At 40.0% G+C, this 11,691-nt stretch overlaps 1 protein-coding gene across 1 annotated transcript; it reads right to left on the reverse strand.

Moving 5' to 3' along the window:
- Positions 1 to 10,059: 10,059 nt before the first annotated feature.
- LOC113351498 lies at positions 10,060 to 11,150 on the reverse strand. The gene is made up of 2 exons (XM_026595469.1): positions 10,866 to 11,150; positions 10,060 to 10,786 (listed from the first exon to the last, which is right to left on the reverse strand). The coding sequence occupies exons 1-2, from the start codon at positions 11,148 to 11,150 to the stop codon at positions 10,187 to 10,189; spliced, it is 885 nt and encodes a 294-aa protein (XP_026451254.1). The 3' UTR covers positions 10,060 to 10,186.
- Positions 11,151 to 11,691: the final 541 nt, after the last annotated feature.

Below are 11,691 nucleotides of genomic sequence, written 5' to 3' on the forward strand. Positions count from 1 at the left end.
CTACACCGATCTCATGCATCCAGTCTCGTCCTACGATCGTATTGTAGGGAGCTCTACAATAAAGTAGTAAGAAATTGCCTAGAACAGACTTGTCAGCCACTGTTATAGGTATCTTCACTTTTCCAATCTCCTTTATAACTTCGCCACTGAAAACGATAATTGGATTTTCATCCTCCTCGATCAAGTCGTGTGGTAGATTCATAGAGGAATAGTCTCCTGAAAACAGCACGCTCACTGAGCTCCCTGTATCCACTAGAATCTGGTTTACACGAAACATGTCAATCCAAGCAGTGATAACGATAGTATCATTTTGTGGAGCATATATACTTATCATGTCTGCTTCAGAGAACTCGATCTTTGTGCACCCAAGCTCCCAAATTTCTGCTCCATTTCCACTGACAAAATCGATATGATTTGTCAAGTACCATTCTTTTAACTGCCTGAGCTTTCTCCTGCTCTCATCTTCCGATGCCCGCCTGGTTATTGAATGGATCCTGGCGTGACTGACGTTAATCCACATGAGCGTTAATCACATGTGTTGTGCCAAACTGTCCAGGGCCTTTTCCAAAATCCTTCTTCACGTATTCTTGTGGCTTTCCAGCGTCTATCATCCGCTGGACCTCGATCTGTAAAGCGCAACAATTCTCAGTCTTGTGACCATGGTCTTTATGGAACTTGCAGTATTTGCTCTTATCATGTTTATCACGTGTCTCTGCTGGCAAGGGACGAGGGGGATCAAATCCTTGCTGATTTTCTCATACAACTCTGTAAGCTATATGTTCAATGGTGTCATCTTCATATCATGATATTTCTGGAATCCAGTTTCCATTCGTTCACCTTGGTTCTTCCCTCGCTCTTCACCTCGATCATTGTGCTGGCCGCTCGAATGGTTCTTCGACGTGTCTTTCCTCCCATCATTTGGATGATTAGATGATATGTTAACATGTCTCGTCTCTCGATCTTTGGAATCATCCTCCACTCGAGTATATTCTTCCACTCGATCATATAATCCCTCCAGAGTCTTTGGTGGTCTCTTGACCAAGGAATTGTACACACCTCTTTGATCGTACTGGTATGCCTTCTTGTAAGCTTCAATGACGATTTGATCGTTGGCACCATATAAATCTGCTAATTCTTGCTTGAAGCGTCGAGTAAACTTCCTGATGCTTTCCTCCTTCCGAATTCCTAGAAGGAACAAATCGTGGTATCCCTTCCGACCGCGTCTGTTGTACTTGTAGTGGGAGAAGAATTCTTCAACCAATTCATGGTAAGTACCGATCGACTGTGCAGGGAGTTTATTGAACCATTTTATTGCTCCTCCATCCAGTGACTGTGAAACATTTTGCACATCAACTCATCACTGTGCTGCCACAGAATCATGGCAGTTTCATAATGTAAAACATGCTGATATGGATCATCTGTTTTCTCATCGAATTCTGGCAGCTTTGGAACTAGAAAATTCATTGGCGACATGAATTCTCTGATATTCAGCTTGAAAGGGGCTCCTGCAGACCGATGCAACCGGTCTATCTTTTCTTCTCTGGACTTCTTTTTCGACATTACTTTCTCGAACATCTTACAATGGAGAGCTTCTCTTATTGCGCTCATGTCGCCATCTGAGGAACTGTCTTCCTGCTCATTATCTCGGTCTTCTGGAATATGAGCTTTAGATCTCATTCTTTTACTTTTGGGTCCAGTAGGCTCTCTTCTAGATCTTCCTTGCTCCGAACGAGCATAATAATCGTGAGAAAATTCTCTCTCATCATGCCGATCTCGAACCTCGTCTTCATCATTCCTGAGAAGTTTTGAATGGTTGGTAGTTCTGGTCGCACTCTGCTGAGTTGCGGCTGGTCGGGTCCCTGCTCGCCGAGGTTGTACACGACTTCGTTTAGGTAAGTCTCCACTGACCGACAGATTTTTCTGTGGTCGATCAAGATCGATCACCTCTCTGTTTTGGTCTGCATCTTGTGGGCTAATTCGATTTCCAAGCCGCTGCCATACAGAACAACCCCTCTGCTTGTTCAGATTACCATTCCTAGGTCGATACTGGTTCTCACGTTCCAATCTCAGGAGAGAGTTCTCCTTCTCCAACTCGTTCAGCTGATTGCGCACAGTTCTTACTTTGTACTAGGAGTTGCGGTGCTCCCATCTCGCAGTTCCTGTTGATCGCCATTCCTCCTAGACGAGCTACCGAACACATGCCATCTGTTTCATCGAACTTGTGGGTTTTCCCCATCAACATCCATTCCTTCGTCACTGATCACTGGTTGTTTTTCTCTTTTCCGATTCAGATCTGGAGTTCTGTCATGGAAACAATATCGATCTCTTCCATGATCCATGGATCTGTTATGAGCGTGATCTCGACCCTGCCTGTTTCCAGTGGGTACTGTTGGGGCTGACTGAACCTCAATTTCGTGCCTTTCAGCTTCGTCTCTCTTGTGATGTTTGGAATCGCTATCAGAATCGTTCCTCCGTGCAATCTGTCTGATTACTGTCATAACTCGATTTGGTAAAACACGATTATCTTTTCTCGAAAACCTTGGTCGGCGCCAATGTTTGTATGGTAAAATTACTTCTACCCCAAACACGAATTTCTATGATGATCTTATTGAAGATTGACCCGCTGCTTCGATTTCCAATTGAATTGTGTGTGGGGGGGGGGGGGGGGGGGGGAGGTACCTGCAAAAAACCCTCCGACGCTAAAGTCAGCTTTCGGATTTTTCACAGGAGTTTTTGTGGAAAGAATTGCATACCTTCTTTGGGTTGTAAAACGTTCATTTATATGTTTACAAATTTTTCGTTTTAGATGTAGGCATGAATTGCAATAACTGTCCTTGCATGCCTCATGCAATAACTGACCCTTGCATGCCTCATGTAGTAATGGGACCTGCATGCCTCCCTGTCATAACTTGCATTGACTGGTCCTGCATGCTTCCATAATCTTCCTCATGGGTGTATGGAATTAACCAAAATGAAACAAAGGGTTGCCCAAACAAATGAATACAAATCCCAAGTCCAAGAAGGAAGCTTGCCTAACCCAAGAAGAGAGTTTCCATAAGCCCACAGTGTGGCTGAGGAATCCGCAAATCTAATCAGCAGGGGCTGAAATATCCAGGGGCTATGGATTTAAACTGCGTCGTGCCACACCGAATCAGGGCCACCATATTAAGTTACGACGAGGTACACTGAATCGGGACTACACTATTAAGTTTCTCTGTGCCACATCGAAACAGGACTATGGTTTTAAATTGCTTCCTGCTGCACCATAGCAGGGCTGCTGCCGGACGGGATCGGTGGAGGTGGTCGCCGGCACAGTTCCCTGAGAAGACACCGGAAACATTGTCGTGTAAGATGGCGTTGACGGAGGAGACGACCGTCACCGGCATGCCACCGGCAACCTGCTATTGAACCGGCGTCGGAGAAGATGAAGGTTATGCCATGTGACGTCATGCTGACGCAGTTGACGGCGTCAACTAACGTCGTTGGGAAGATGCTAACGCTTTTAACGGAATATTCCTTGGATAACCTAACGCCGTTACTAACTGCTGACGTTATCGCCTAGTCAGCTGCTGACCATGCTTTGTTGATGACGTGGCAGTCTCTGGTTGGTCAATCAACGCTGACGTGGCACATCACGGTTCGACTACCTTGCTGACGTGGCACGTCCTTGTTCGTCCGCCTTGCTGACGTGGATGTGATGTCGTGGCACGACATGACTCGTCATCCTTGCTGACGTGGCAGTGATGACATGGCACAACTTGGCTCGTCCTCTTTGTTGACGTGGCACCTTGCTAACGTGGCACGTCCTGGTTTTCCGGCGAGCTGATGTGGCGAGCTGATGTGGAAATGGTGATTTGGGTTCTCCACTTTGCTTGACAAGGACCCATGTGAATGAGCTTTTATGTATGGTACATTTGTGAGGCCTAGTCAGCCACATTTGGGTTATAAGAGGAGCATATTTGGCCCAATGAACCATACTTAGCTTATTATGAGGAACTTTTTAAGCCTAAGTTAGCCCAATTTTGGTGTACAATATAATAAAGGTACAAACACAAATCTAGATATTTAAGAAGAAAACTTCCCCGAAAAAAGTGCTATTGCTATTCATAAGGGTAAAGCATAGTGAAGGAAGAGAATAAGGAGAATAAAAAGTATCTACCAAAAGATACAACAAGACAAATCATTGATACTATGGAGTTTTTACCTTCCAAGAAGAATCGAAAACTTTGGGGTGAGCCAAGAGATCGATCTGTCTTGTTTGGTTACCAGTCTTCATGGGATTTTAGGGTTTGTGTCGCAAAGGTAATATCAAATTTAATATATGTTATTTTAATTTTATTATGGATTGTTAATTGTAACAACCCAAAAAAATTTATTATTTGTAGTTTCCTGATAAAGTAGTCTCTAAACTAAAGCACCAATAAAGAAAATTTTGGTCATTGGATAATGAGCATCCAGATATGGTAACCTTGGTAAAAGCTTCGTGGTTATGGTCTGGAATCGATGCTTTGCAGAAGACCTATGATGTTGTAACTTTTTGTGGGTCTAGGACTATTTCATATATTTTGCAAAAAAAAAAGAAGGCATTATTAACTGATACTTTTTACATATTAAGACACACATCACGTACAATTATGATACCGATAAATAAATGAAAATTACCTACTAATATAGAATATCATGATAATTTTTAAGTTGGTTTTTAGAAACAAATTAACAATTATATATTTGTTTATTCCGATGATCAATTAAATTACCATCGACGTTCTTCCTTTAATGATTACTGGTATAGGTATTGAATTTCATAACTAATTTTTTTAGTCGCTAGGTTTTTCGAAATGTGTTTCTTGAATATTAGTTTTCTAATTTGGTTTATTATAATAATAATTAAAGATGATTAGAGGTGGTGGTCATGTTAGATAAAATATGGAGAAAAAAGATAGTTAGGGACTAATTACCTGGAAGAGAATTGAAGGTCTTTTTCATCAGAGAGAGAAAATAAAGAGGGAAAAAGAATAGGCAGTATGGATTTCCAATATTTTTTTCTATTAATGTTTATCATTAGGGAATTAAGTAAATTACTATAATTATCTCTTATCCCTAGAAACAAATTTGGAAAAACCATCGGCATACTACACAAGTAACCCCTTATAGTTAACAATGTTGAAGTTTCAACTCTTTTGCCTATGTATCAATAGAAATAAACATCCAACGAATCATGTGTATGTTGATTTTTGAATGAAATGAAGTCGTTAATAATGGAAAAAAACCATATGCAAATTTTCGTTTCATATAACAATTTTTATATATGAAACTATAAGAATATAAAAAGTTTGATCTAATATGCTATTGATATTTGAGAAACATTGGTATTTTGATACATTAATCCGTCCCTTAAAGGGGCTTTAATTGTGTTATAATGTTCTCTAATTACTTTGTTTATAGAACTCATTATGACAACAAACTTCAATTTCATAAAGTAAGAGCAACCACAGCCATGAGACGGACCAAATACCAAAAGTAAGACTAAAAACCAAAAAAATTTGGTATTCTGGGTGTTCAAGCGCAGTGGTAGAACACCAAATTTGGTGAAGCGTAACTTATACACACGCCCGATGTCAGACGGAAATTATATTCACGTTTGTTGATTAGGCGGCTTTATATTATGCGTTTGAGTGAAACGTAGGTATAATGCGCGTTTGATTGAGGCGTAGGTATAATTAACGCCGGATATGGGACGGGGATGGAAAGTGCGTCTACAGGGACGGGGATTAAAAGTGCGTCCCATTCATACGGAGATATAAAGTGTGTATGTTTCGGACGTTAATGGCTTATGCGTCTGGGTGAGACGTTTATACAAGATGCGTTTGATTGGGGCGTTTATAGAAGTAGCGTCTGAATGGGGCGTGCATTGAAGAAGCGTCTGTGTGGGGCGTGCATGAAAGAGGCGTCTGGTTGGGACGTTTTTAATAAGTGCGTCTTAACCAGACGTTGTTAATAAGTGCGTCTAGTTGGGACGTTGTTAATAAATGCGTTTCGATGGGGCGTGCACAGAAATAGCGTTTGTGTGGGGCGCTTTTAGGAAAGACCGTCTGAATATATACTTCTTTTATCCTCTTCTCCTCCTCTTTTTACATAACCTACGTTTTTACAGAAGAAAAAAAAACGACGAAACCTAAGTAAAAATCTAGGGCAATACCTAAATCTCATGTGACGGCCATTTGATTGGGTGCGGAGAAACGAGTTCTTGTGAAAGAAACGACTAATCTTATTCGTTAATCGGGTGCGGGCAAATTTGATTGAAGATTAAAGGTATGGTTTGTTTTGGGGTAATCTGTTTTTGGTTGGATAATTTGATTAAAGATTAAAGTTACGATTAATTAGGCTGTGTTTGGGTGGAATCGGTGGATTGCATGTTGATTTCATTAAGAATACCGTGAGGTTACTGTTTGTTTGATTATGTACTGTTTATTTGATTACTGTTTGTTTGATTAGTTTGTTTGTTTGATTAGTTATATACTTCCGCATCATCATCTAATAGCGAAATAACACACTGTAACATGATTGATAGAATACAATAATTCTAATTTATCACCTGTAGTAGTTCACTCAAATTCATTAAACATGTATTGTTGTTGCTCACACAAGGGGAGATACAAAATTTTAAACAGTTCTCTGATATAGACGGTGTATGTAGTGAGATTCAAACTCGTTTAATGTAATTTTCGTATTTATTTACTTTAAAAAATTTTGATCTTCTATACTGTAAGTAAATAAAAAATAATCTTTACTGTAAATTTTTTTGATCTTCTATACTATAAATTTTGATCTTCTATAATATAGAATAGAACTTCTTATGGATGCTGTAAACTCAGAAAAAACAATTACTAACTTGTATTTATATCGTGCTCAGATGTTGAGCAGAATAACGTCGAGATTTGCACAAGGAAAAAAGATGAATAATAAGAAACGCAAAGGTAAAGGTCCAATGGAGCCTGAAATAGACCCTAATGTTGGAGATTTGGAAGTTCCAGATACCGGGTTCGATGAAGATAGCGAAGATGAAACAACACCGTCCGTGGTATCCCTAGATAACTACAATTGCCTGGAAGATAGTGACAAACACGCTTCTACAAATATTACATATTCAAGCGATCCAAAATTCAGGTACCAACATCGTGGTTCACTCTTTTCGGTCATTGTTTATTATAAGGAGATAACAAAACATAGTCCAAAAATTAAATACATTATCGACAAGGCAGGATGGGGACGTTTATTAGCCATGGAAATAGGAGAAGCATCACACCCAGTGATTGATTATCTTGTTGAACGTTGGTGGGATACAACGCATACTTTTCACTTCCCTTTTGGTGAAATGGGATTCACGCCGCTTGATTGGGTAGTGTTGACAGGATTGAGTATTGGAATTGGGGATGATGTTCCGTATAACCCAGTCAAGTACAAATTTGATTATGTCCGTGAGCATGTTTTTCCAGAAATAGAAGAACCCTTAGATTATGAAGATCCCCCAATCTCTGGAAAAAAAACGCCCCCCGGCACAGTGGATTTCAGATGCAATCACAATTAAATTTTTGACTACGTATTTCAAAGAAGATATCTTGGTTGCAGCTAATTTGGATGACAAACTAGCAGAAAAAGTGGCGAGGGCCTTTTTTATGTATGTTTTGGGAAATTTTTTCTTTTCCAATGCAAAGAACTACATTGATGCGGCTTGGTTAGCTGCTTTTGAGGATCTAAATGCAGTTGATATGTATGACTGGGGTGGTCCTGCTTTTGCAAAATTGTATGTGGCACTCAACGCATCTGGTAGGGGACAGAAGTCATTATCTGGGCCGTTCCAAATATTAGAGGTAAATTATTATTTATTTTTATTTCATTTAAATGTATATTTTTTGGCAGTTGATTTATTTGGTTGGTTATGATGGAGTAGTTTTGGGGATATGAATATCTGGGCATATGTAGACCGTGCGACCCAACTAGTGAAGAAAAATGGCCAAGAACTTCCCGGTGGAAAGCGAAGAAAAAGACTATCGATATTGTTCACTGTAGGAATGCGCTTAATCAGTTGACTGCAGACATCGTGACATGGAGACCGTGGGAATCCGCCATTGGTGTTCTTGACTCTGATGTTGGTCGCAGGGCTGTGGAGCTTTCAAACAAAATGGTTATATTTACTTGGATTGGCAAACACCATCGCATACTCCTACTGATGAATAAGTAACTTTTTAGCCTCCACTTTGGATATGTACTTTTTAGCCTCCACTTTGGATATGTACTTTTTAGCCTCCACTTTGGATACTCCTACAAAGTGCGTATGTTATCTCTATATAGGGTTACTTTTTAGCCTCCATTTTCAGACTCCATTTTCATTCTGACATGTTGATTTCTTTTCAGCCTCCGTTTCGGTACTTGTAGTTTAATTAGTGTTATTTCTTTTTAAGCCTTCATTTTCAATCGGTCAGTGTCGCTTCTTTTTAGCTATAGTCTTAGTCTTTGCAGTGTCAATTCTTTTCACTCGCATTTTCAATCTGCAATGCCATAAGTGTCTATCATGTGTCTATAAAACCAATACTACATATCTCGGTGAATACAAACCAACACTGCAAATATTCTTCTTCTTCGAACTCTCCCAATCACTTCTCAAACTATACATTCCAATGGAATACTGTGACAATAACGCTGAATCTTCTTCTTCTTCGGACTCCGAATTTTCTTCTACTTCTTCTTCTGCGATCTCTGATAACAGCTTTTACTCATCAGATGAAGATGCGGTTGCATTGAGCCGAAATAATCTAGCAGTTAGTTTGGGAACTGCCATTACAAGTATGACATGGTCTCATACTCGTATAAAAATACCAAGAAATCGTGAAGCCGGAGATATACTTCTCTGGAATGACTACTTTTCTGACAACCCCACCTACCCAGCTAACATATTTCGTAGGAGATTCAGAATGCGGCGAGAATTGTTCAACCGAATATTGGCAGATGTGGTGTCTAGAAATCCTTATTTTGCTCAAAAAAGAGATGCTTGTGGCATTCTTGGATTATCCCCTCATCAGAAAGTAACTGCAGCAATCCGAATGTTAGCTTATGGATGTGCAGCAGATGCAATAGATGAGTATTTACGCATTGGAGAAACCACCGTTTTAGAAGCAACCTGTCGGTTTTGCAAGACGATTGTGGTATTATATGGGAAAGAATATTTACGCTCACCAACTGCGGGTGATGTTGAACTGTTGCTGAAAGAAAACAAAGACAGGGGATTTCCTGGGATGCTGGGGAGCGTGGATTGTATGCATTGGAAATGGGATAGATGTCCGTCAGCAGAATCAGGAGTATACACCGCGTATAAAGGGAGTGAAAGTATTGTGCTAGAGGCAGTGGTGTCACATGATCTCTGGTTTTGGCATGCGTTTTTTGGTATGCCCGGCTCCTGCAATGATATTAATGTAATGAATCGTTCTTATATTTTTCGAAAACTTATCAACGGGAAAACACCACCGGTGAACTTTGAAGTAAACGGGCATGCATATGATATGGGATATTATCTCGGTGATGGCATTTATCCACAGATTGCTACTATTGTGATGGCCATTAAACAACCAGATACACCGAAAAAATATAAATTTTCATCGATGCAAGAGGGAGCACGGAAAGATGTAGAGCGTGGATTTGGTGTACTGCAACAACAATTTGCCATTGTCAAACAACCTGCACGAATGTGGAACCCGGATGTGCTTGCCTATATAATGAAAACGGTTATTATTTTACATAATATGATAGTGGAGGATGAGCGTCTTCCCGGTGATTGGCCACATGAATATGACTCACGTAGCAGGTCGGCACCGGTGAATATATCGAGGGTAGGTACTGAGGAACTTTCCAGAATGAGAGCTGCACATCGGCGTCATGCTATACACAATAAAGAAACACATTTTCGCTTGCGTCAAGATTTAATCGAACGCATATGGTCAAATTTTGGAGATAATTATTAAGTTGGGATGGAAATATGTTGTATCGTATTTCTTCATCGGAAAATATGTTGTAACGTTGCTTACTAATGTACTATTTATCATATAAAAATTAAAATTCACTAAAATTGACTAAAACTCACTAATTTTTTTATTAATGATAAATATTAAGGTTCAACTAATTCGGTCATGCTTTAAGATTGGTTTCTTTTGCGTTGTAGTATTTCCATCTTTCGAAGTTCGAAGTACTCTCTTGTTACAGTGTCCAATGTAGAGACATCCTTCAACATTATGGCCAAGTCATCGTCCGCTTCTTTCTTTAAATCGAGTTTTTCTTGCCTAGCTTGTTTCGCCGCAAACTTTGCCGCAGACTTAGCTTGTATTGCTTCAAACTCAGCTTGTCTCTGTCCCATCTTCATTAGTGATTGTGCTTTGTAATGTTCATTGAAACTTTGCTGCTCCTTAATTATATCCTCTAGCATTTCCTCCTGGGCATTGGATTTTGCTCTCCCTGTTTTCTTTAGTTGTTTCGATGCTTTCTTCCCCAACTGACGCTTACGTGTGTTCTCTATATCTCCAATATCTAGATCATCACTGGACTCGCCTGGAATTGTTTCCTCAATATCAGCGTTTTCCTCACCACTCTGAGAATCTTCCATTTCTTGGCCTGAATCAAACACAAACGTCGACCGTCCTGAATATTTGATACTATCTTTTAGAATTTCGTAGCACTCTTCGTGCTTAAATTTTTTGTTACCATTACTTTGTTTGAATCGCTTTCTTATCTCTTCAACCTGTTATTATTTTCAATACTCATCAGTTCCAATTACATGTATATAATTATTAAGGGTGCAAAAATTGACGATTACTTACCCTCAAGACTTCATTCCATCCGCTATGATATTCACCATCAACTTCCAACACTTTTGCAGAATAAAGTGAAACCTGTCTACTTATTCCCTGAAATCGACTCTGGATAGAAGTCCAAGTACGTTTTGGTTTACAAGGCAGGGCTTCTTCCAACTTATCTTTGATCCGACTCCATAATACTCTTTCTGGTTGATCGGTTCCGGTAGCAGAATCTTGAGATATGGCTAAATGGATTCTACATATCATTGTATCTTCCTCTGTTGTAAAATTGGGACCTCGTGGTGCCATATTTCTATATTTCTTGAAATAGAACACCAAATTTTAAATGATAAGATTATGCAGAAATAAGTTTGTCAAATGCTATATATAGATATACGAAAGAGCCGTTGCAATCTATCAAACGGTCGGAAAATCAGAAAACCAAAATCAGAATTCCAAAATATAACCGTTGGCGCACGTAATACATGCGCCTGGTAACAGACGCTCGTAATACATGCGCTCCGAACAAACGCTCATAATACGAGCGTCCGTCCCAGACGCTCGTAAAACATGCGCCCACTCCAGACGGTCCTAATATATGCGCCCATCCCAGACGCTTCTAAAACATGCGCCCACTCCAGACGGTCGTAATATATGCGCCTCACTCATACGCCCATAAAACATGCGTCTCACTCATACGCCCATAAAACATGCGTCTCACACAGACGTTAATAATACGTCCGTCTCCCGCATACGGTCATAATACATGCGCCCGGAGCAGGCGCTTTTAGTAACTGCGTCCAAACCAGGCGTTTTTAATAACTGCGTCTGCTATGGGGCGTAGGTTTTA

This window comes from Papaver somniferum, chromosome 2 (genome assembly GCF_003573695.1).
Source record: "Papaver somniferum cultivar HN1 chromosome 2, ASM357369v1, whole genome shotgun sequence".
NCBI lineage: Eukaryota > Viridiplantae > Streptophyta > Magnoliopsida > Ranunculales > Papaveraceae > Papaver > Papaver somniferum.

Bases quoted from the DNA above. Each gene is read 5' to 3' on its own strand.
- LOC113351498 (XM_026595469.1), bottom strand. From the start codon at position 11,150: ATGGCACCACGAGGTCCCAATTTTACAACAGAGGAAGATACAATGATA. The intron at 10,787-10,865 runs GTAAGTAATCGT...AAATAATAACAG, and splicing joins GATGGAATGAAGTCTTGAGG to GTTGAAGAGATAAGAAAGCG.